The sequence below is a fragment of the Mandrillus leucophaeus genome, unplaced genomic scaffold, assembly GCF_000951045.1.
Source record: "Mandrillus leucophaeus isolate KB7577 unplaced genomic scaffold, Mleu.le_1.0 Scaffold143, whole genome shotgun sequence".
NCBI lineage: Eukaryota > Metazoa > Chordata > Mammalia > Primates > Cercopithecidae > Mandrillus > Mandrillus leucophaeus.
Window position 1 is genome coordinate 2,172,780 of NW_012101399.1, and position 26,418 is coordinate 2,199,197.

The 26,418-nt window shown below is 34.5% G+C and overlaps 1 protein-coding gene across 2 annotated transcripts in view; it reads left to right on the forward strand.

The window, feature by feature from the left end:
- Positions 1-26,418, forward strand: part of TMEFF2 (transmembrane protein with EGF-like and two follistatin-like domains 2) — a 257,697-nt gene that overhangs the window by 11,265 nt on the left and 220,014 nt on the right. For both annotated transcript variants that reach the window (XM_011974207.1, XM_011974206.1), the window contains exon 4: positions 4,234-4,260. In XM_011974207.1, coding sequence (XP_011829597.1) covers positions 4,234-4,260 — 27 coding nt within the window. The remainder of the gene's footprint in view (positions 1-4,233; positions 4,261-26,418) is intronic.

The window sequence follows — 26,418 nt, forward strand, 5'->3', positions numbered from 1 at the left end:
TGAAGTTGATGTCTAATCTTAGCTCTACAAAATGGTCTTATTATTTAGTAGATTATATTGACAAATGGGTTTGTAGTAGACATAATTTCTAATGACATGTGTCATTTCTGACTCAATTAACCTGGAATTCTACAAAGTTTTTCAGTCAAGTTTACCAACAATGCTATAAAGGAAGAAAGAAGAAAGAGAGACTTCATATGCTCTATAGCTTTTCAAGCTTTCCTTCTATCTATAGTAGTTGTTAGAGCTTATGCTTTAAAATGGGAAGTGCTTTAAAATGGGCCTGAGTTTTCAAGTTAAGCTTGATATCAAAGTCACATGTATTATAGAGACTTTAAGATGCCATGGTAGTTGTTCTTAATGGCAAATAAGCATCTTTCTGGGAAGTCATAATTCCTGAGAATTTAGATGATATAAGCATATTCAGGAATAATAACAATGACATCAAATATAAACTTTCTTCAAAAATAGGAGCAGAGAATAGCATCATGAAAAGTCTATTTTGTTCAAAAGTCCCTTAGACAACAGGTATTTCTAATCTAGAGTATGATGTTAAAAGTTATGTGCTAAGTGGCTGGGGCAGTGTGGAAAATGAGCAAAGAGAAAAGCCTCGTATTCTTTAAAAGATTGTCTTAAGCGTATTGATTGTTAGTAAAGTTATACTGGTGACTACCCAAGTTTCTGAGAATTAGCAGAAGAAAGAGAATAGTATCATATCTCATGGCCAATGATATTTTGTTTTGGTTTTGGTTTCTAGCAGTCTTTTCTCCTAAGGGATTATTTGCTTAGATGTGAATGTTCTTCATGAAAGGATGGTCAGGAGGCAAGCTGAGCTGGTACTGCATTTGCTTATTTGCTAAAGCAAGCAGGTCATTGCTGCTTGGTCTGTGAATGACAAGTCATGAATAAAAGGTACAGCAATATGTGAGAGTCAATGGGCAGCCTTCTCTGGTAGGAAAGGAGGATGAGCAGCATGCTGTTCTTATGCTAAGGATGAGGGATATAGAAAGTATGACAAGGAGCAAACGAATTATGAGGAATCAATCAGCCATACCAAAGAAATGAGAAATAATACTTTAGGACAAACTGAATAGAAAAAAAGTAGAATCCCAGGAACCAGGAAGGATGAAGGCAAATACCATAGAGTATTGAGGAAAGGATTTGCTTTTTCAAGATCATCGAGAATATCTGTTCTTTTCTAACAATAACCACATGAGAATTGGCAGGCAATTATTATAATAAACAGATAAGAAGTTACGGTTATGGCCGATGTAGCAAAATCTTTCTTTCTTACTTGCCAACCTCCAAGTTCTTGTCAGCGCATATAATCACATTCTCCTGAATCATTCAAGTCTTTCCATTCTAGTCCCTGATGTGCTGGTTATACTATGAAAATAAATACTTAGCCAAGTAGAAAATTTAATCACAATCGAGTAATCCATCTTTAGCTCATTCACATACTTAGATTTCTACAAGATTTAACTAGTAAGCCAGTCTTGCTGAATGCATCTTCCATGGACTTGTAAATCTAAAAGGTTTTTGATCTGAATAATGACGGAGAGAACAAAGTAATTTTCATTAACCAGATCTGACTGTAAATAAATTGGGGTTCTGACTTTTGATCTAAAAGGGATTCTCATTCTTTTCTTTGTATATTTCCCATTTATTTTTTAATGCTGTTTGACACTGAATGAAAGTGGCAAGTTGTAAGCTCTAGGAATAATAGGCAGTAGAAGATACAACTTTGTATTTATTATATTTCATTGAACTTTATTTTTTTGTCCAGAGAATGGATTCTTATTGGGAAATCTGCTCAATGGTCTTACTGTCAATTTAACTTTTTGCCTTGTAAGAAATGTGTTAACTAGGAACTCAGATTTAGGTCTAACAGCATGACTTATTTTCTTAGGTGTTTCTGTCTCATTAATAAGACTTTAGTAGGCTACTTATCATCAGTTGGCCAAGATGACTCATCATATAATAGAGAAAACATTAAAGCTTCCCGTTACGATTTCATAATGATGCCACCAACTTAAGTGATCATTTTTCTAATCTATTCCTTCTTTTCTTCCCTGGCTGTTTCATTTGTGTTAAATCAAATATTGTCTTAAGAACCATGCCCCTTGAAGTTTTAGAAATGCATGTGGGAAATACAAGATAAAATACTATCGGCATTTTTTTCTGATTTTTCCCAATCATATGTATTTATTAGAATACCCGTAGATGAATAGGCAAGATGTTTACTCTACATTTTAATTATTATGTTCCAGACAGTGCTTAAGCATTTAAAATATACTACTGTGCAGTAAGCCTCAAAATAGCCCAATTGGATAGATATTACTATACCCATTGAATAGAGGAGGAATATGCTTAGCAAGGTTGAATAACATTTCTCTATCATGCAATGAGTAAGGTTTGGAGCTTGGAACTCCTAAGCCTTTATGCATTTCTGCTTATGTTCATATAAGTGTAGAGTGATAAACAACACATTTTCCTTGACTGAAAGAAGTTTATAGGGGAAAATTTAAAATAAACTATATACATTTAACTAAAATATATTTAGAATGTGTTATCACTATAATATCACAACCTGCTATTTAGCCCTGAATGAGTATAATACTGAATTAAGCTTTCAAATTAATGCAAATACAATCAATTAAAATTTTTGTCTGTGAAAGTATATAAAAAGGAAACTTGACAAACATTAAGCACTCAAGCACTGTTCTGTCCAAAAGAGATGATGTTGTGACTTATAACAGTCAGTTCAGTTGGTAGGAATATTCTAATATCAGCATGAATTCATCAGTCTTTCTTGATCTATTATCATTAAACAGTCAATTCTTATGATTAAAATCCTTGTTTGATTCTACATTTACTAAGAATAAATTTTATCATAAATTATTTTACCAATTTACTTGCCTTTAAGGAAAAGATATGCTGCCCCAAAGTCATATGTCTTGTCACATTAATAGTTAATTGATTACTTGACATTCTAATAGTCAAGTAGTGCTAGACTGTATAAATTTAGTTAATGTGGGTCTCCAACAAGACTGACAATTCAAACTACTGCTCCTTCATGGTACTGCTAATGCCAATACATGATAAAAAGGAGGGCTGCTGGGAAGGCCTTCCTTCTTCAATATATGTCAGCCTTCTGTGGATTTTCATATACCATGCCTCTTTCTATGTGGTGCTTCTCAATAAAGTATCATGCAAGCAAACAAGTAAAAGTCATGTTTTATTTTAATTGGACTAAAACCGTAAATTCTTAAGAGTGGCATTTGGTATAAGTCTTGAACCCTGGGTAAGATTTCACTGTGGGATAAGGGCACATCAGGCAAAGAATATCAATATTAGTCTTATTTCCCTGTATTAACATTAAAATACATAACCAAATGTATTGTGGACGAACAAAAATGGAAAGGCAGAAGGAATATGATATCTATACTTAAGAAGTAGAAGCAGATGGAACCTCAGTGGTTTTGATTTCAACTTGAAATTTTGCATGTTTCTTGGAACTACTTTCCCAGAAATAAACAGCGTTGACCAATTGTAATTAATGGGAGGAAGGGGAGAGAAGAAATAGTGAAAGAAAAGTCCAGAAGAGGAGGTATGATTTTTTTCTGCAAGAATCATTTAGTGAATATCGGACTTCAAGCACAAAGGCAAAAATCAAGCTCTCTTCTACTGATGTCAAAAACAAAGGATGATTTGTCACAGATGGAGTCATCCACAATTGTGGTATTCGTAAAACTTATCAACACCCATATAAAAATATTTCTTTTTAAACTGCTTTTCTCTTTGTTCATATGCAATTTGCAAGAATATAAGCCTTAATTATGGGTTTATTTGCCACAGACATTAGACTATTTAATTTCTGAAACTTACTGATTGTTACAAGCATCTCATTTTTAATACTTTATTTTGCTAAGGGCACCAAATCCAGCCTGTCAAGATTAGGAATTTTTCATAGTCGAGATTAGGAAATTTTCCAAACTGGGCAATAATGTTTTCATAAAGCTTTGGAATAAAAATGATGGATAATTTATTTTAGAAGTTACATTAATAGATATTAAATTAAATTGATGTGAATGTATATTTTTGGATTAAATATTAGTATTTTTCTCAAACAATATTATTGCAGTATTAAACTAAGAAAGTAAACTTGAGCTTAAAAAGTCATAAGTATTTTTGAATGTGTTTTACTAGCAAATATAATTTTTCCCCCCACAGATGCAGGATCAGGATCTGGAGATGGAGGTAGGAATTGCCTTTTTACATATTTGAAGATTTACTGGTGGATATTATTATGTATATTTACTTATATATATTCCATTTCAGATATTTAAGGAAAATTCATATTTTGCATTTTAGGAAAGATGAAAACATAAAAAATTGTCTCCATATAAAGTACATGTATATGCCATGCAAATTATTTGGCATACTTATGAATCATACTCTATCTCTAGTTAATCTTCTTTGTTCATTTGTTTGTTTGTTTGTAAGTTATTTTTGGTGTGGATAGGCATAATGTTAAAACTTCTGAAGAGAAGCATGCAAGCATATTTGGCAGGGAAGAAAGAATTCATGAGGAAATAATTTAAATATTGGATTTTTAAATATAAGACACTGCTCTCAATAACTAGGTGCTATTAAGACATACATAACCTACCATATAGATAAGGTTTTAATTATCAGATTTATAATTTGAAACTGAAGGAACTTTAGTTCATAAAAATGAAAAAGATAAAATTAAGTCCAATGAAAGTATAATATTATCTTTGCTTCCTTGATTAAATCTATAGTTATTTTTACTAAAGTATGATATATGTTCCCATTATTTAGTTTTGTTTAGGGAAGTATATAAGAAAGAGAGAGAGAGGAACTTTAAAAGTTTGATCTAATGTATTTACTACCAAATGAAGATTTTACCTGTAGATTGAAACTAAATTGTAAATGTCCCAAATACTTTTGACAATGAAATTCAAGCAAAATTAGACTTTTATACACACAAAGCGAAACAAAATACAACCTATGTATAATTTCAAGATTAAGAAAAACAAAACAAATGAAAAACATTCTCTCAAGACCTTGCTTCAGTTGTGTAAAATAATTAAATGTGCTATTCCAAGTTGATTTCAGTTTTTAAATACAGAATTTGATAAAAGATAAGTAAAAGAAGGCCTTGGGTGCAGGGTGGCAGATATTTAATGCACCCTTTATCTAGTTCAGGAAACACTTGAAAGATTTATCAAGTTTCCTTATGTAATGAAAGGCTTAACTAGTTCAAATAAGCAATACCCACAGAACATAATTAGAGCAGCATATTGGAGCACAATTTTTTCCATAAAGACTAAAACTGAACAGCAGCAGATTGAAGCACAATTTTTTTCCTAAAGACTAAAACTGTACAACAGTCAAGACTCAAGCATAGAATATGTTTCAATGTCACATGATGTTGGACAGTCCTTTGATGTCTGGACAGTCTTTCTCTACTTCTAATAAAGTTTTTCTTAGCTGATTAATATAGTATTCCCAAGAAAGTTTCCCTAGAGGTTTTGAAAATAAGACCTTAGAAGGACATATTAAATCTTAAAAAAAAAAGACAGAGAAAAAAGGCAGTTCCTTTAGTATATGTTTTACCATGAGAATATTATTAATAAGAAATCAATTTTTTAAAATGTTTCTTTTGTAAGGAAATAGTTTCTATGCAAAATTGTGTATGTTTTCTAGCTGTTTAGTTTTATATGTAGACTACCTAATTTTGCAAATGTTGTGCTGAGACTGAACTGTTCCACTGTTTACCCACCAGTCTTGTTAATTTTCTAGCATCTTTAAAGACAAAAAAAGAAAAAAAATCATACCAAGAATGTCTTCATTTCTCTTTCTGTTAAAGCATCATCACATGCGTTTTTCTGCTTGACTATCCTATCATACTATACATCATATCTTTATTTTTCTAACAATAAGATGTGAGTTTTGTTTCACATACTAGTTTCTAGTTTTCATTCATTGTTATTAGCATATGCAAGTGAAAGTGAAGTCAAACTCACTCTTCCTTGTTGCATTTTATATTAAAATCGTTGGTTCATTATGTTGTCTCGTGATCTGAATCAGACATTTTTTTCAGGAAATAATGTTAATCTCATGAATATGACATGTATAACTTATTTTATACCATATGAGTGAAACATCACTTAGAAACCACTTTTTTATTTTCCTTGTCTTTTTCTGTTTTTAATCACTCTTCCTTTCAATTGTAGGTGCTTTATAGTAACTTGGAGAAAACAAAAACAACTTCCAATGTTTGCTTTAGAAAAAAAAGCATATAATACATTTAATTCTGAGCTTATTATTTTAAATAATGGCAGTTCTGAAAATTGTGGTGATGAGTATTTGCTCCTAATTGCATACAATGTTTAAAATTAGAGACTGGTCAGGTTTTTCTTAACAGAACTACTTGTTTTTCTAGTCTACATGTTACTTTGCTCTGTAAGACTATTAGTTTTAATTTTCTTTAAATTCTTTATTAAGGGATGCCAAAAACACTTAGTAACTAAAACCTAAAAACCTAGTTTAGAATGACATGCACAAATTCAGTTCATATATCCATTGGGTTGTAATCGTAAGATATATGTGACTTGCTATCTCTCTTACATAGATGATAGACTTTCCCCTGTATTTTTGTAGAGTTCGTATTACCAAGGTATTGAGAGGCCAGAATCAGCTTTCTTTATTTTTGAATAAAGCAAAAGTGATTGAATAACTTGTGATTGTTTGGCTAATCCAACAATTGTAACTAGTGATTGTTCTAACTAATCTCTATATAACATATTCTCAGTAATGTGTATTTAATTAATAATGGGTTTACTTGGCAAGCACTTTGGATGGTTAATAGTTATTTTCTAATCTCTTATTTTAGCAAAAGTTAACAGAATTCCAAAGTGGAGTACATTGAACGAAAGGGTGAAGTGAAGAAATTTACTTGCAAAACATTTATCATGTGTGACTATCATAAATGATACCATTAAACCCACAAATCTAAAATCATGTAAAAATATATCAACTATTACTTTTGAAAGATTGTCCTATATTTTAACATGAATGAATATTACAGTAGTAATGAATATTAGACCTGATTATTCTAAAAATAATTTAAGCTTAACCCATTTGCACAAGGGTATACCTGTCATTTACTGCATTTGAGAGAACTTTTTACTACAACATGAAAGGGACATAGAGGTTTTATAAAATTTATTTTAACTTGTTATTGTACATTTTACAGGGAGTTCTAAAATCTTTAACTATTGACCTATTTACTCAGCTGAAACAATTCAAATGGTTAACTGTATTGAGATAAAACATGTTTACTGTGTTTCCAACATGATCCACACAGATGCATTCTCTCCTAAAGGTGATTTGTAGAGTAATAAGATACAAATGCTTCATACAAATCTTAGTGTTTGGCTGTCCCATTTCAGTGACTGTATCCTCTTCTTTTGGTGTTTAAGAAAACTCATTAATACAAAAGATAATTTTGTATTATTAGTTTTGAACATAGGACCCGCCATTTATGGAACTCTGTTTTTGAACATAAATGTTTGTTTTGAAAGGCATCTACATCAAATAAATTTTTTGGATAGATTCACACCTGATAAAAAAAATTAAAGATAAACTCTAACTGTGAAGTGTGCTATTGGGAGGTAATATGTGGTCCAAATTCCAAAGAATTGGAGAAAGTGATAGAAAGAAAATGATTGGTGTTTCAAGTACTTATATATGGAAGTTTAATGTTGTAAATAAGAAAACGGGTGTGTGTAGGAGGGATAATAACTTCTTATCCACCCACAGACTTCCTTAAGCAACAAATACTGCAGGAAGAAAAAGTATTAGAGGTGCCTCCTCTCAAAATTCAGAGGTGTGTGGGTGGTTAAAGAATAATTTTTAACCCCTGCTTTTCTCTCTAGGTCTTTCAGTCATATTATAAAGACAATGCTATGAATATTTTCCATTACTCTTTTTTTTTTTAAGTATTTTTGTGTTGTTTAGATCTTTGTTAGATTCGGAAAGATAAATAAGTCTGATGAAATTAAAACCATATTTTAACTATCAAAATAATTATAAATGTATTATCCTGCTGTACATGTGGCAGAATCCACAGTTAAATTTTAATATCATCTTAAAGGAAGTTGTGTGATAATGTTTATAGAAATAAAATGTATCTAAGATACACAGCATAGATACAATAAGTATATTTTTATTTCATGAGATAAAAGGAAGCACAGGACTTATTTATACAATTTATATATTTGTAAACAATTTTAAGATAATTCTTTAATAGGTTATTGTTGGATATGTACAACAACAAGTCAAATTAAACTTATGTCTATTGTTTGTATAAAAAAGCCTTGCTTTTCTATGAATTATCCAGATGTTGTTATGATGACTTTGGTGTAGAAAATCAGTTGACATATGGTTTTTATTTAATGAAAAAAATTCAAGTACAAATTATTTTCATATAACATTACTAAATATGTCCATAATTAAGACATTTGCTTCATATACATATTGGATAGAACAAGAAAGGTTTACATGGCAACACATTGTAGAACTTGGGCTGCTATTTCTGATTATGTGAACTGCTAAAAACTGGCAAAAATATTTTAAGAACTTCGAAACTTGGAGATAATTTTTTAAAAATCCTTGTCTTTCTAATGTGGATTTTATAATATTTAGTAATTTGGTTGACTTGAATGAGGCTAATACTATAACCTAGGTATTGTTGCAAGATTTCTGGGGCTGTAAAGATGAATATGACACAGTTCTTTACACTCAAGGAGATTACATGTAAATTCTCTTCAGAGCATACAATGGAAAAAATTATTATTCTAATTATGAAAAGAAAAATATTCCCCTGCAGAAATAAAATATAAAATATATTGTAAATAGCAAGGAAGTGAATATTTATTCCATAAAACATACTTGTAAAAGGCTAATTTTCCCTTCCATGTTGCTGTACTAATTCCCTCTCTAACCAGCATACCCTTTCCATTTCTCCACTGTCATGGTCAAATTCTGGCAAACACAACATTTCACATCATTGTTGTATGTTTTGTTCCTCCTCACCTCAGCCCCCCGTGCTTGGGCTCACATTACAGCCAAAGTCTGACAGGTGTCAATTGTAAGCAACTTCTGCCGAAATACTAATTTAATAAAGAAATGCTACCAAGCATGACATGTCTGAGATTCTGCCCAGGAAATATATATGGGAAGAAAGCAAAAACTATTCTCTTTTTGCTCTGCCACACCTGAGAGCTGCTGTTCTGCTGGAGATGAGCTTATAGGCATCTGAACTTCAATTGAAATCCTATCTGAGCTCTTCTTAGGTTGAAATCTATCTTGCTTTCTCTTTACCCAAAAGAAAAACTATATTGCAGTGGAGTAATGAAATAGAGATAGAATGAATGAGGGCCATGTAATGGATAACAAAATTGGAAAAATATAAAAAGCAAACAGAAGGAGGAAAATAAAGTGTGAGTGATGGAAAATGAAAAGGGAGGAGAGAGGGACCTTTGTTATCAGTATGGCTATAGCTTGTTTTCACACATGAATACTCTTTTAAAAATAAAAGTAACTTTTTTTCTTCCAGTAGAGCAGTAATAGTTCTCTGACTTTCTGCACATTGCTTAAGAATGTGATATAGATGCTACAAACTTTTGTCTGAATCATCCATATGGGTTTTTAAAAACTATATATAGGAAAAGAAAGTTAATCATTATGTGTAGTATGATAGAAATGACTTTGGATTATCAATCAGGAGATTTGCATTCTAGATTTTTAACTGACTTGAAGAATGCCTGTTTGATTTTTACTCTCAGTTTCCTGGGAGATTCATTTATTTTATCAGTGAAACGGTAATATGCCTCTATAGGAAAGATGATTAAAATAAAGTAATGCAAATAACTTTGAACTCCAAAAAATTCAAAATGAAATTAAAAGAATTTACGTTACCTTTACTCTTTAAAACTTCAAAATGAAATTAAGAAAATTCAAAAAATTCAAAGTGAAATTAAAAGAATTTATGTTACCTTTACTCTTTATTCCCATATACTCTAAGAATATAATTTCTCTGAAGGGTTTAATTAGAATGTTGAATCTTTTAATTAGTGATTTTAAGTCCATGGCTTAAAGTATTGATGCTGGGATAGTAATAACTCTAAGAATCCAGTACAGTTTCTAGTATGTAGAAGACACAGCTAGCTCTACCTCCTGAAAGGAAGTGAAATCACTGTGCTAATACACTTAATGGAAGAGAAATGCATCCAGAGGAAATGCAGTTACGCAAGATAGGTAAGAAATAAGGAATAATGTTTAAAATTTCAAAACAGTACATAATTATTCTTAAAACTACAGTGGCAGGCATATTGCCTCTATAACAAACCAATAAAGAAGAAATAGGAGGGAGTCACAATGTAGGAGATTCTGTATATTTACAAGAAAAAAATGTTTGTGAGGGCTCTAAGCATTGCAAAATTTTTCTTAGGGGATTAAGCTTTTTAGAAAGAGATTCTTTTAAAATTGATGGGAAGATTTTATTACAATTCTGCTTGATGTCAAAATATAAGCTAAGTAAATCTGTAGGAATCCCTATGTTCATGTATAATTATTTATAAAATGCGCTCTAGTTTATAGAAAGCACTATTATAGCATTTAATTTTTAATTTTTATGAACATGTAATAGTTGAACATATTTATAAGCACATATAATATTTAGATACAAGCATGCAATGTGTCGTGATAAGATCAGGGTAATTGGAGTATCCATCACCTTACGCATTTATTATTTCTTTGTGTTAGGAACATTCCTACTGTATTCTTTTAGTTGTTTTGAAATATACAATAAGTCATTGTTAACTATGGTCATCTTGCTGTGCCACCAAACACTAGATCTTATTCCTTCTATTTAACTGTATTTTTGAACCCATTAGCTATCCTGTGTTTATCCCACCCTTTTAAACCACAACAGCCTTTGGATCTGTAGATGAAGATCAGAAAGGATGAGCACTTTGTGCAGTAAATATGGTAACTAAGCCCGTCCTTGAACTTCAAGAAGGAAGGAAACTAGTCTGCAGGATCGCCCTACCTCTTGTACTTCTTTGCAACAACTGTACCAGACCTCATCTTCTTTGGTTTATATAAATCATCAATTCTACCAGCAGTCCGATGACATTCTATTATTACATCTCCTCATCCCCTTCCCACTTTCACTTTTGATTCTGAAATCATCCGTTCTACTCAATGTAATTCTCAAACCCCATGGATTTATACTTTTTTCTGCTAAGTTAATCACACACCTCAGTCCATGGGACTTAATGATTGCCAACTATTCTATTACTTTTCCCCTTTGTTTATCCAACCCTAATCCCATTCCTGATCTTCTGTAAGTATTCACTCTAACGTATTTGAGATACTTTAAATCATTGCTAAAAAAATATATAGGATAGTTGTGTAAGTAGCAGTAGGAGGTAGTGGTTCAACACACATATTCTAGAGCTCTAGACTCTGGATTTGATCCTGGCTCACAACTTACTAGCCAGGCTACTGGCCAGTACTTACTGTAGCTGCTGATCCTGGGCAGGATACTTAGAATCTCTGTTTTTCATTTCTTTATTTGTGACCTTGGCATGGTGTGCAGGAAAGAACTCTAAAGTTGAGATTTGTGCACATGAAACTTATGAATTTTGCTCTTAGGATCAGCATCTGCAGAAGGGAAGACAGTAAGATTGAGAAGAGGGTGAATTTGAATTAGTGCAGTTACAAAAAAAAAAAAAAAAGCTACACAGCGTGGCCCATATGAGTTCTCAAGATGGGATGGCCCCTATGAGTTGTCCTCAATTGAAAAAGCAGGGCTGAGCTTTTACACCCCACCATTAATCACCATTGATGTGGGCAGCTCCCAAAAGGGAGCATACCTTGGGCCAGGCAGCTTTCTTCAACTGCAGACTAGACCTGGAGAGGGACTCAACTGTGAGCTATCTGAGTGAAATACTCCAAGTAGCTGAGGAGGGAAAAATGTGGACATTGCACCACGGTATCCACTAAGACCTGTAAAATATGAAACAACAACAAAATAACGGAATTCTTAACCTTGTAGAACTTATTTCTTGGAAAGAGACTTGAGCAGTAAACAGGAAAAACACAGATTGTCATATGGTAATGAGTGTGATGCAAGAGGAGGAAAATGAGATAAGGGAAATGAGAGGTTACTAATTTGTTTGGGGTGATCAGGAAGGCCTTGGAGAAGGATCTGGAGGGAATAAAGGGGCAAGTCCTGCAGTCAAGGGAGAGAAGGATATTGTAGCAAAGGGAACTGCAAATGAGAAAACTATGAAGCAGATGCATGTCTGGGATGTTCCAAGAACATCAAGGATGTTAGTTGGACTAAAATGACTGAGGAGATGCTTGGTTGAAGATGTAGTAAAAGAGTGGGAGTGACCCTCAAGGCCAGAAGCAGAAAATTCTTTCTCTAGGTGAGAAGGGAGCCATTGAAAGGGTCTGGAGGAGAGGAGAATGTTGTAATCTGACTGGTGATTTTAAAAGATCACTCTGGCTGCTGTGTTGAGAACATGCCTTGCTGAAGTATGAGAGTAAGGGAGACAGCAGGGAGACCTGTGCAATTAAAAGAAAAGAAAGATAAAGTTTTTTTTCCCTGGTTGTCATTGATTTGGGGATCACAGTATCTCTTGTCTATTTTGGTATATCACTCTGCTACTCATCTGAGAGACTTTGTGTATGGCCCTTTATTGAGTATATTGAGAAGATACCCTAGGTTTTGCTGTAGTCAAATCTATTTTTAATCCTCATAAGGTATTTTTATATTGGGGTTTTAAGATATCTTTCTTCTGTTTTGAATTTTTTAATTCCAGATAGTATTTAATGCATAGGAATGTCTCTGCATGCTGCAGTACATGCCAAATTGCATTGAATTTGTTTCAAATTTGGATTTGAAAATATAGCTTTTGCTTTCAATGTACTAAATGAACAATACACATTGTAGCATATGATTTTCAATGTGTACTTAACAAAGAGCAATTTCATTTTCTCTGGTAAATTACACACTTGTTACAGCTTTGGGATTTAAAAAAAATCCAGGAATAAATAGAAAACAATATGTTTAAATAATGTTAGCATCCTGGCTCAATGAGTCAAACCAAAAGAATTATTCCAGTGCCTGTCACTTAGTAAACTGGTTCTGAAAAATCTTTTAATTTTGTGTTCATTGCTGATCTGTCTCTGAAAAGAATAAAGGGAGAATTAACTGGATTTCAAATAATGTTGGCCTGGTGCTTCCAGGAACCAATTGTGCAATTTGGTTATTTAAACTGGATTCATTCCAAATTAAATAATATTTCTTATAAACTTGAACTTTTTATCTATTTTTTTTCTCGTTTTCCAGCTGCATTCTCAGTCTTTTCTCCTGTAATTTGGCTGACTGGATTGCTATTCTGTCATTACCTTCTTTTGGTGAAGGCCACAAACAGAAGGAACATATTAGTGGAATCAGTTGGAGAGGAAACCCATTTCTATAATTGCATCTACAAAAAAATGGTATACTCTGTATATATTTGGTCCTGGCAACATTGAGAAGTTTGCATGTTCTTGTAAGCATTGAGATAGTGTGAAAGTCGTTACGGGTATGCTGACTGTCCTCTCCAGAGAACACAGCACTCGCAGAAAAATATGACCTTTGGCAAGTAGAATTTCTGACACACTAATTTAAGTGATAGTGGTGGCAACTCGTTGAAAGGACATGTGGACCTATATAGTGTCATCTTTTCTGGCCCCTTTGAGCCTCGTGATATAGTTTGAGATCTAATCCTTAAGGGTTAGAGAGTTTTACAGTGTTTAGAATTTTATTCAGTTACTCAAAAGACAACCGTAATAGCAGCTTCAATGTGGTTATCTTTAAAATAGCTGTTATTTTTAAATATAATTAAAGAGAAACACAGCTGGCAGTTTAAAGAAAAAAAGGGAATTAGTAGTACAGTTATTATACTGCATCTTAAATAGCGAGGTGATATTAAATGGTTGTATTCTGGAAGCTCATGCCCACGCTGCCTTTGAAGTTCAGGCTGCCCAACCACATTCAGGCATTGATTGAGGAAACTCCCTTGGCCTTCCAGTAAGAGAGAGCTCCCTTATGCCAAGAACTGCTTTGAAATAGAATGTGGCAGAGTTATATAGTGGGTCCAGTTCTGTAAGTCAGCACACTCTGTGGATTTTCTACTGTGAATAGTTCTCAGATCTACATCTCCAGACCCTCCACCAATAGTACATTTCAGCCCCTAGGCATCTCTCGTCTATAGCATTGGGAAAAAAGCCTCCTAACAGATCTCCCCACTTCCATTCTTGCCTACCTAAAATTTTTCTTACTTGCACAGTCAGAATATTTACATAAAATTCTTATCTAAATGTATCATTTCCCTACTTGCAACTCAGCAATGGCTGTCTATCATCCTTAGGATAAAAATGTGTCTTCACAACAGGAGCTACAAACACCTCCAGAACTGGTTCAGTTCCTGGCTCTCCATCCACATCATTCATTTTCTCTACCTCAGACTTGACACTCCGGTATACTTTTTTGTTGATAGTAGTTCATTGGGATAGACCATCAATTGATTGCATACCTCTGTGCTTTGCTAATGCTCTTCTATTTGTCCAAAACCCTTCCCATATTTTTTTGCCTAAATATCATTCATATTCCAAGACTAAGTCAATGATAATCTACATCAGAATGATTGTCCTCAATCCTCTGATTGGACTACATGTCTCTCATCAATTCTACTTTATGTCATCAGTCTGATTCATTGCAATAATCTGTATATTATATGTGCCTCAGGCTAATGACTATTAATACCTGTATATCAGAAAAGAAAGGCTAGTGCTTAGTAGAATTTTGTTAAATATTTGCTCAACTGAACCAATGCATTAATACTAACAACAAAAAGTATGCTTAATTCAGGTATGACGGCATGTGCCTATAGTCCAAGCTACTGAGGAGGCTGAGGTGGGAGGATTGCTTGTGGCCAAGAGTTAGAGGCAGCAGTTTGTTATGATTGTGCCTATAAATAGCTACTATACTCTAGCCTAGGCAATGTAGCAAGACCTCGTCTCCAAGTAAAACCAAAAATTTAAATAAAAAATAAAATTGAAAAGGAAAGTGTGCTTAAATTTCTAAATGTTTCTGCTCACATGCTGCCATTTAAATTATTTGAAATTCTAAATTAAAAGTTGAATATGAATGGTTTTGCATACTAAAATGACTGTAGAAGTATTTTAACTTCATAAAAGATGATGGGAAATCAGCAACAACAACAAAAAAATAATGGCACGCCAAGAGGAGCCTAGTAAAACTGGGTTGCAAGCTTAGCCTGAGAGTCATCTAATACCAGTATATCAACTTGTGATCTACCTCATTCTCCAAAAGTAGTGTGCAGAAAGAAAAAAAATTGAAGTTATTTTAAGATTCTAGTTTGTTGGTAATTGAGATAATTTTCACCTATGTGAATACTCTATTCCACATCCAAATTACTTATTAAAATCCCGAATGACTTTGGCCAGAGAATGTATTATTTGGAATTCCATTTGATGCCTTCATTTAATTTGACATTGAACCAGTTGTGGGGAGGGGTGGTGGTGGTGGGGGAATAACTTTTTGGAATATTCGAGGAGTTACAATGATAGTAAATTTATGTATAAAGTTCATAAAATTTAACCATCAAAGCATATTACTTGGAAAATAAAACACTGGATGTTAGTTCCTCATATCTAGAAAGTCTCTTACTTTTTTGAACAAAGAGAATAGAATTCTTTGAACGTTTAACTTTTGAAATACTCAAAGATATATGGAGAGAAAAATGGAGCCTCCATCTGATGCCATGGAGATTCTAGATCAAATGATTTTAGAGTAAGTCACATCACTGTCAGTAGACTGAAAGTAAAGACTCAGCCAACAACGTTTCATAGAATTGTGTCTGGCATGTACTATGTGCTTGTTAAATACTTGTTAAATTAAGGGATGAATGAATGAACTGTCACAGAAGTGATGTGAACTGCTATGAATACAATTAATTGATGCATGCATGAACATGGAAGCCACTCTTCTACTTCCCAGTAATTGCTAACTATGGCCCTCAACTTACTGAGAGTGGGCATAGGAAATGCCATAATACACATCATCTCTGAAGAAATCTGCAGAGTGATTCTGTTTCATCCATTATCTTCAAGTGAGATCTCCTACCCCTGTCCTCATGCTCTTTGATCCCATCTGTTTGCCTCACATGTGAAAATTCAGCAATGTAGTAATGCTGTGCTCAAATATAAAATATAAGTGTAGAGGATAAAAAGGAGAACTTGGAAAAAACAAGGTAAAAAGAACAAACTAGTGAAGGGAAAAGGAGTTTTCTATGTAAAATAACAGAAGAAGAAAGGAGAAAGCAGTGATGGTCAGCATTTTGTAGAAAAGTTTTAATGGTTAAGTAAGGAGAAAAGATGAAATTTTAAATAGCTGCAGGCGTGGGTAGGCCGTATTAGTTTTATACATTCTAACTCTTAACATTTCTTTCAGTGTTAACGTATACAATATTTACTAAGTTTATGCATTTCTCCCTTTGATTGTTTCTGTATTCCCAACACATGTTTTGAGAAGAAAATAAAGAAAAATGTGTTCCAGGCAGAGATTTATTTTCCTAACTCCACCACCACATGCATATTTCTCACCCACCTAAAATAGCATTTAATGCTACCATTAGATATTTTATTAGGAAAAATAGGTTTCGTGCTTGCCAGACAAGACAAAGGTTGAAATCAATGCTTCATTCTGCTGACTAGGAGAATTAGACATCCTTCTTCTACTCTAGCACTTTTAAAAATGTGTTTTGTGGAACTTGAATGCCTCAAGATGCTATTCTGAAAAGAGTATCCATTTAAGTGAGGTTGATAAAAGCAACATATTTTGATGCCTTTTCAAGAGCCATATATAAGGTGACCAACTAGTGCCAGTTTGCCCAGGATTTTTCTGATTTTAGCACTGAAAAGCTTGTATCCCAGGAAACTCTTCAGTTCTAAAAAACTGTTCTAAAAAATTCATATGTGTCTTGAAGTAACAAATATGGTAAATTTTGTTTGAAATGTGTTTTTTTTTAAGAATACCTGACAATGAAACATTTTTCTTAAGCAATAATATTAAAAATCAAAGGGATTAGTCATCTATGATACACAGTTTGGGAAACTCTGCCCTAATCCCATCCATTTTTCTCCTGGCCCCTGGAGTCTCTCCTTTCTGTTGCTCCATTTTGCGGGGCATATGGAGCCCGAGGAATGGTCTAGCATTGTAACTGCTTGAATTTCCTCCTGAGCGTTAGACTAGAGGTGCTTAAAGCCTTAAGCTTGAAATTTAAAATAATTTCTATGTTGCAAATATTTTTATCACTTTGAAATATTTCTCCTATCTCAATCTCTTTTACAAATATGTACCCGTCTTAATGCAAATCTCTTGGGAATTTCTACAGGCATGTAATACATTGTAAGAAAAAGCCCTAAAAAGTCTATATTCCATTTTCTATTACATAATTCTGGATGAATCTTGTGTATGTTTTGGGAAGTATATGTACATTTCAAAGAAGAAAGTCATAAAGAGTTTTGAGGTTGCCATGGTATGGCAACATAGGCATTCCAATAACTCTCTTCTGAGCCCTCTCTGTAAGAACAATTTCCATACCTGAGCGGGGGAAGAACAACAAGACAAGCAGTAAGAGGCATAAAACGGAAGGCAGACATTGTCAATGCTTGGAAAGGGAGAAAAATTCAAATTCACAGCCACTTAGTTTCACTCACTTTTTTTTTTTTTTTTTCAAATAACCAACAGTTAAAAGTTTCATCTGCCTCAACACATCTATACTCCCACGGCGTCACAAACTAGAAACAGGTGCCTTTTCCTTCACTGCAAACAGTCATAAAAGGCAAGCCCGTTTCAGTGAACTCCCAAGTACTGGGCAAATGAATGTATGAAAAGAGCGCTATTACACTGAATAATGTTTCAAAGACTGTGTTTGTTTCAACCAATTCTGAATTTTTTCTAAATTCAGAGATATTTATCTAACTTCCTCTGAGTAGTTTTCATCTCTAAATATCTGAGAATTAAAAAGTATGATTTCTGACATTTCTAGCACACAGTATCTACTGATAATGCTGAGGGAGCATTCTTTTTGACACACTCTCTATTTTTTTTTTTTTTTTTTTTTTTTTACCTCTGAGATAAGACCATACAAAAGAAAAATGCAATAGTTGCCTGCTGTTCCCTGGGGTTATTGGAGAGGAAAGGGAATGGATGGAGAAGTACTTCAAATAGTATATTACTTTAGGTATGCTGCTTTCAAAGGGGGTGATTCTAGAAACACTGACAAAGACACATCACCGCTGTTTTACAAATTTTATGTGTGTGTGTGTGTTTATATGTCTCACAAAAGTTCATAGAGCTTATCTTCTCCCGTAATTGATAAGCCCAGTATAGCACTCTAGAGACTAAACTATCTTGTTTTAATATACTTATTATAAGGAGTACCTACTATGTGTCAGGCATTTTATAGCCATATGTTAAGTACTTGCTATAACTCTTCAAGAAAGACATATCACCTCCATTTTTGGGTGAAGAAAATAAGAGATACAGATATTAAGTTATTTATGCAACATCAGGTAGTGTTAGTGGCAAAGGCAGGATTTACACCCAGCCTCCTGGGCCTCCAAAGTTTCCCTTTTCTCCACTGTTTTATGTGTAGTCTGTTATTTTTTAAAGTCAGGGATTTTTAACAGAAAATTATAAAGTTTCATATTAAAATGTGTTAAATATATGTTATTTTGGTTAAAAGTAAGGTATTGCTATCAAGGAGAAATACGGCACTAGTCATAGAAACATCTGTGCTATTTGTTTTGTGTGATGTGTCTTTGGCTTGCTAGTCTCCTGCACATGCAAGTATGTGCATGCACACACAAATACACACACACGTACATGCACAGTTTTTATTCAGAGTAGTCATTCTGCTAGTATGTATTAATAACTTTTATATATTGCTGTATTATACTCTGAGTATTTATAACATAGCATAACATTATTATACTCTGTGCCAACCATATTTTAGATGCTAGAGATACAGAAAAAGTCCCAATTCACAGGAAGTTCAATTCAGAAGAGAAAAAAACAGACATAAACCAAGCAAATAAATAAGCAAAAACATTTCAAAAAGTCTCACTATGTCGCCAGGCTGGAGTGCAGTGGCGTGATCTCGGCTCACTGCAACCTCCGCCTCCCGGGTTCAAGCAATTCTTCCGCCTCAGCCTCCCGAGTAGCCAGGATTACAGGCACGTGCCACCACGCCCAGCTAATGTTTGTGTTTTTAGTAGAGATGGGGTTTCACTATGTTGGCCAGGATGGTCTTGATCTCCTGACCTCGTGATCCACCTGCCTCAGCCTCCCAAAGTGCTGGAATTACAGGCATGAGCCACCACGCCTGGCCTGTAATCACTTTTAAGAAAGTAAAACAGTGATGTTATGCAAAGTAACTAGCTTTGCGGAAAGAGTGAGATTTTCACTGAAGCCTTAATTAGTAGAAAGAACAAGGTACACAAAGATCAGAGGCAGGGCATTTGGAGCAAAGGGAAGAGCACAGGCCAATGCCCTAAGGGATGCCTTGGTGAAATATAGAAATAGAAAGAGGGTAAGTGTAGCCCGAGCATAGTGAATGAGCAGGAAAGTGATAGAAGAGGAGAGAAATGGTAAGGAATTTGGAGTTTATACATGGCATCATGGAAAGCCTTTGGAGAACAGTAATATAATCCGGTTTATATTTTCAAAAGATTGCTCTGGCATCTGTGTGGAGAATGAATTGTAGATGAGGCAAGAGTGGATGCAAAGAAAGCAGTAAAAAGATTATTATAGTGGAGCAGGGAAAGAGGATCCTGGCCTGACTAGTATGGTGGCAACAAATGTGGTGAGAAGGTGACGGATGTCCTGGGAGCTATGTCTACCCTCATTATTTCCCATTCCTTTCTATATTGATATTGGTGTGAACAAAATTGTTACATGCCAATGCAAAGAAGGATATGGAAAGGAGAAGAAAAAGAAATAACTCCATCACGTCATTTAGCACTCGCCAAGTTCTCCATGCCCATTTAACATAAATGAATGTGTAGGTTTACTTTTAAGACATGAAAATGTGTCATAAAAAGCATTATTTTAAAAACCAAAACCCATGCGTTGAGCCTACTATATTCATCTACAGTAATTTTCTCAGACTTTCAAGAGAGAAACAGATTGGTGTACTTTTGGGGTTGTTAACTAGTGGCTTTTCAATAAAGCCTGAATATATTGGTGATTTTGTTTTTCATTTACCTTTTAAAATTTATACAATTTAAGTACCATCAGCGATATGGCAGTAAAAAGTAAAATATAAAAATAGACAGCTCTATAATTTGGCCTTTAAATGGCTTTACATATTTATATTCTATGTAGGATATGTAACAGATTGTGACAACAGAATCAGATATAATCAAATTGCAGCCTTACAAATATAGCAAATATCATGAAACAGCTCCCTTCTGCTGACTCAAAGAGTGGGAGTTTCATTTCTTTCATTATATTTTTTCTGTAACAGCTTATCACTAGCAACACCTTTGTAGCATTTCTCCTTCTTTCTTAGTGTGAATGTCCGCACAATAGCACTTTACCTGTATTTGCCATTGATTCTCTCACATTGGATTTTCTACTCTGGAGACAACTAATTTGAGTAACTGGAAATATAAAGCTTATGGCTTCCACCTTCAGTTTCCCAGTTCACATAGCAATATAGAAGTCACTTCCAGAGGCAGAAAGCCCAAGACCCACCCATAGACTTTGTTCAGCCTCCATGGTGCTCCTTAGCTTATTTCTCTAAAGTCTGCAGATTTTCACATGTGGTATTTGGGGAAAATCTTATTATCAATATATAAGCATTCACTACAATTAAGCTCTGCTTGTTGTGATGTCTGAATATCAATAAGGACTGCAGTTCATCCTGAGAGTGACAGCCATTTACTTCAGTCTGCCTGTCTAATCTTGGGCAAGGATTTAAAAGATGCTGTCAAATATTTGTAAACATGTTGTGCATTTTTCTTTCACAGAGATTATTTTAGAGTGAGAAGAGTTATTTTTCTGTTTTTGTCTTGGATTATTGTTTGGTTTTTAAAAGCTCGTTTAGCTTTTCCTCTTCTTTAACAGTAAATTGCAATTTTTTCCCCCTAAGACTCACAGTAGCTATCCTTCGCTGTATTCGTGAAGTGGGAATAGTGTTGTACCAGTAGGGGGAGCTCATATCATACCTATTTTGTGGGTTGGCGAAAAGTAAATTCTGTAGGTTTGTGTAGTTAAGGGTGGAGCTATTTTACCTCTAAAGGCAACAAAGATTATGAGTTGGAATAGAAGTTATTTCCCCCAGTTGAAAAGTTAAACTTTGCTAAAGTTGTAAATCTTCACTACAGTAAGAGTTTAAGTGACTTTTGGTTAATGAAACTGCATACTGTGGTTGAAGTTTTCAGATAGCTTAATGTGGAGAATTTAAAACATATTAAAAGACTTCTTTCCTGATAGGTATTATCAAATTTTTTAATCCATAAATAACAGACACAGCACACACACCCCTGATTTTAAGGGGTTTCTTATGTTTGTTTCATGGCTGTAGTTTCATGTAAACATAGCTGGTGCTGATGTGGGTGGCAGTGGACATAGAGTTGAACTTCTTCTTCTGATAAGTGTCTCCTAAGTAAGTTTACTTTGCGGTCATTTGCCTTCTTCATTACATTGGCATCAAGTGTAGTCCCAAAGGCACCAAGATCATGAATAGCTAGCTTTCACCAACACCAGTGAGGAAGCAGAACCTGAGGCATCCTCCTATTCCTTTTTCTTCTTCAAGGTTGTTATGTTTGTCCTTTGAGTTGTCAGCACCCTTCAAAATACTCTCTGTAATTTTAGAATCTTTAATATGGTGAACATCAAGCATCTCATCATGCCAAATGTAATTTTCTACACCCCCAGCATTTACTGTGTTCACAGGAAATGAAAAAAGAATCACGCTTCCTCTCTTTGCTTGTTTCTTATGCTTTATCGAACACCATTTTAATGCTAGGCACAGAGTGAGAGACCAGAGATTAAAAAATAAAAGATGAACATGGCTTATCACTGCCCACAACAAACTCGTGATCTAGGCAACACATTATTTGGTGTACTGGGGAAAGTATGACTCCAAAGCCTGTTTTCTTTATCAGAAGAAAAGGACACAGTTGTCTGCAGACTGGTCCACATGTTTGACTTTCACATCATTTCTGACTCAAGCAAGTTGCCTAATTGCTTACACTATACATGCCGAAATTGAAAGTCTTTGAATTTGGAAGTGCATGATGCCTGCTTTTAGATGGACGTGGATTATGGATTCACTTATGTCATACAATTTTCATGCAAACTACTATGCTATTTCAGGCCAGGTGAGGTAGCTCATGCCTGTAATCCCAACACTTTGGGAGGCCGAAGAGGGCAGACCACTTGAAGTCAGGAGTTCAAGACCAGCCTGGCCAACATGGTGAAACCCTGCTAATGAAAATAGAAAAATTAGCCCTGCATGATGGCAGGTGCCTGTAATCCCAGCTACTAGGGAGAATTGCTTGAACCCAGAAGACAGAGGTTGCACTGAGCCAAGATCATGCCGCTGTACTCCAGCCTGGGTGACAGAGCAAGACCCTGTCTCAAAAAAATTTTTTAAAAATTAATATGCTGTTTCATAGGTTGAATCTGCTTGGACACTGGTATGCAAGCAGGAGGGGACGAGGGGAGAGGAATAGGAGGTGACATGGGAAGATGAGACTGGGAGATGGTAAAATGTCCCCACTTCCTTAGGGTGAGCTCCACAACTGTCTAGCAATTCTCTAGCAATAAAATGGCTGTCCTAAGATTGATAAGCCTTTAGCATGGCAGAGCGATGACTCTAGACTCTCGGATTTAAAGATCTCTTTGCTTCCCACGGGGTGAGTCTCTTCTCCTCTCTTTCCTCTACATGAACTTTCTTCTCTGTCATCGTTACTGCCTATTTCATCCAGTTTACTGTAATGCATAATTACCATGCCATGATTGCTGCTGCAGATGCCTCTTTCTCTGTTCTTCCTGCACATCCTTTTCCATTTATCTTATATTTCCTTCCTTGGAAATATAAGATACATCTATATACATCACGGTGCCTTTGTGATGTTAAATATCTTTTTTTCCTAAAGAAGTTCCCCTAAATTGCAAAAGCTCAGTCTCCACAGAGACTTAGATCAGTCTCTGTCCGTGGGTTTTAATATTCACATCTTTGGCTCACTTTCCAATTGCCTTGTTGTTTTTGCTGCTGCTGCTGCTTTTGTGTTATGATTCTGTAGGTAAATTATTGTAGGGCTTGTTCTTTTCTTAATGAATATTTTTAATATCTTTTTTTCTCCCAGGCAGTTTCTTAGTCCAGAGTTGTGCCAGAAGCCAAATTTTCTAATAGAGCTTAATGGATTCTTTGACAATTCTTATAAAATATGGTATCTTAAACATCTATCACTAAAGTGGATATTACAGTACAGATATTGCAAGAATGTATTTAACAGGGTACATAGAATTTCTGCCAAACCAAATGTTGACACACAGTATTAATAGGACTCACTCCGCAACTTATATTTCAGCCTTCACAGTTACTGTGATATCAAGTTCTTTATGAAATCTATTGAGTACTCTCTCAGTTTCATCCACCTTGACCTCCCCTCCCCAAACACACATACTTGCTCCACCTAAGAGGCCTAAGCCTTTCAAAATTTTAGAAAGCAGTTCAAATAAGATGTCCTTTTTCCAGGCAGTAATATCACAATAGAAAACATCTTCTGAATACTAAACCTCTGGCAACAATAGAGTCTATTCATTCCATTGCCAAAGGAAATGGAAACCCAATAATTATCACTGGCCCTATTACTTCTTCTCATTAGCCCTGGTCTCACACAAAGCCAAAGTTCAAGTTCTTGGTTCAGACTTTGGGATTTCCAAAGAACTGGTTTGGTGAATGACTTTTATTTCTTAGTTCAACCTTTTATGTATCCAGCACTTATTCAGGTTCTGCGACTATAGAAGTGAACAGACAATATTTGTGCTAGCACGGCAGTAAGTTTTGGTGAAGCAGGGCAATGAGATGGGAGATATTAAGGGATGGAAAAAGACTGTTTAATTATCTAGAACACTTCCTTGAAATAGATTAACAAGCTTTCAATACCAAGCAGTTAGGGTAAGCCGTTGCTCAAAGGGATTACTATGACAGTTTTTTGTATTACCAAATTTTATTAGATGTTAGGTCCATACAGAGGTTGAACTATATGCAATGGCAGTAAACCGAATATGAAGTCATTAAAAATTAAGTTTTATGTTATTCTTTTGGGTGTCATGAGAGTAGCAAAACCAGCGCATTCAGTTCCCAGAATCACAGCTTCATCATAAAGATGAGTCATGTTGAACTAAAGGGACCATATTTTAATGAACCAATCTGGTTACTGTAGCTCATCTATGCTCAGCAGCAGACTGCCTGGGGAACAGGAGACAATCTATTTGTCAAATGAAGAATTAGTCCCTGATGCTATCTTTCTGTCTTGATTCCCCTCTCAACACTCTCCTCTCTGTTCCTTCTTGTATGAAGTCTTGCCTTGGGGGTTTCCCTTAACTGCAAATAACAGTAGCATAAAACAATCTGCAATGTGCCTGCGATTCCCCATTTGGCATTTGTTGACAAATAAGAGTCATCAAATATTTATTATTTATCTACCATGCTTTTAGCAATGTGGGGTTAAAAAATAATCTTTATAGAATAAGTTCTTGTCCTTGAGGAGGAGTTTACAGTCCTTTGAGAGAGTGAAAACGTCCATACATAGAACTTCAGAACAAAAGGTATGGTCTGTAGTCATTCAGAAAAAAATGATTGCTCGACCGTATATTAGGTAGTCAATAGGGAGAACCTTAGAAAGGAGTTGGGACATGAGTTAAACATTGAAGGATAGTTTAGGTGTTGAATAATTTGGCATTTTTATCATTTTCCAATTTGCTCTCTTTTTAAATTCATGTACTAAAGATTTCCTATTGACAAGCATACGATGCACAATTACTTTTATTCCTGATTTCAGTGGATCATTCTATGAGTTGCTGTGGTTGTTTTTCTAGCTTTAGGAGAGGATTAATACCTTGAATGCTTACTTTTGAGTCTCACCAGCACTAGAAGTTTTAAAGTGTGGAGTAATAACATCTAGTGTAAGGGAACTAGAGTGGAGACAAAAACATGCTAATTTTCAGTAGTCAGTGTATCCATGGGTAATTTTTATGGTTTGTGATATTCTGATGTAAATGCTTTAAAGTAGATTTTGAATATATTATCTTCTACTGAATATCACATACTGTTATTTTAAAATGTATTAGTAAATACCAACTCTGTGTCAAGTAATGGACATTACTGATGGCTAAAAAGCTTGACTGGCATCAGATCTGTCTAGCTTTCACATTAAAAATAATCTAGATTTACAAAGTTCTTGACACACAATATATCAGAGATATAATCTCAAAAACATATATCCAAATAAGTACTGTCCTTTAAATTTGATCCTCTATATAACAATAATCATACCTGAACAGTAATGCCATCATTCCATAGATTTTTTAAGTGTGTGTTTCAGTCTTTCTTAAAGTGCCAGTAGACAACTGTACAGATAAATTTCTTACATTATTGTGAAATTCACATTTTTACAAAGATGGTATTGCCCCTGCTTGATCATCTGCTTCATTAATTCACGCAACAAACATTTTGCATGGTACTCATACTGTGCCAGGGAGGCAAAAATAAATTTGGCGTGGATCCTGCCTCTAAGGATTGTACCACTAGTAGACTAAAACAGGTAAGAACTTGGCAAACGAACAAGGAAAAGGCCATTTGAGATAGAGGAAATGCACATAAAGACATGGAAGTGCGGAACAGCATGGCATTTTCAGGGAACAACAGATGGTTTGGCATGACTAGAATGTGAAATGCAAGGAGAGAAAGGGTGCAGATGATGCTTTAAAAAGTTATTTTAAGCCAGACAATAAAGATTTTTTAACACTTAAAATAATTCCCTGTTATCAAAGATTTTATCTGTCTTTTTTACCATAGCCTGGAATAAAGTTCTAGTAGGCTTTTCAGGTATACTTTCATTAAAATTTGAGGGAATAGGGACAGTAGGAACAAATAAATAAGCTTAGAAGTGCCATACATGGTGTCAAAGTGATGTCTTGCTTTCACATTAAAAATGAAT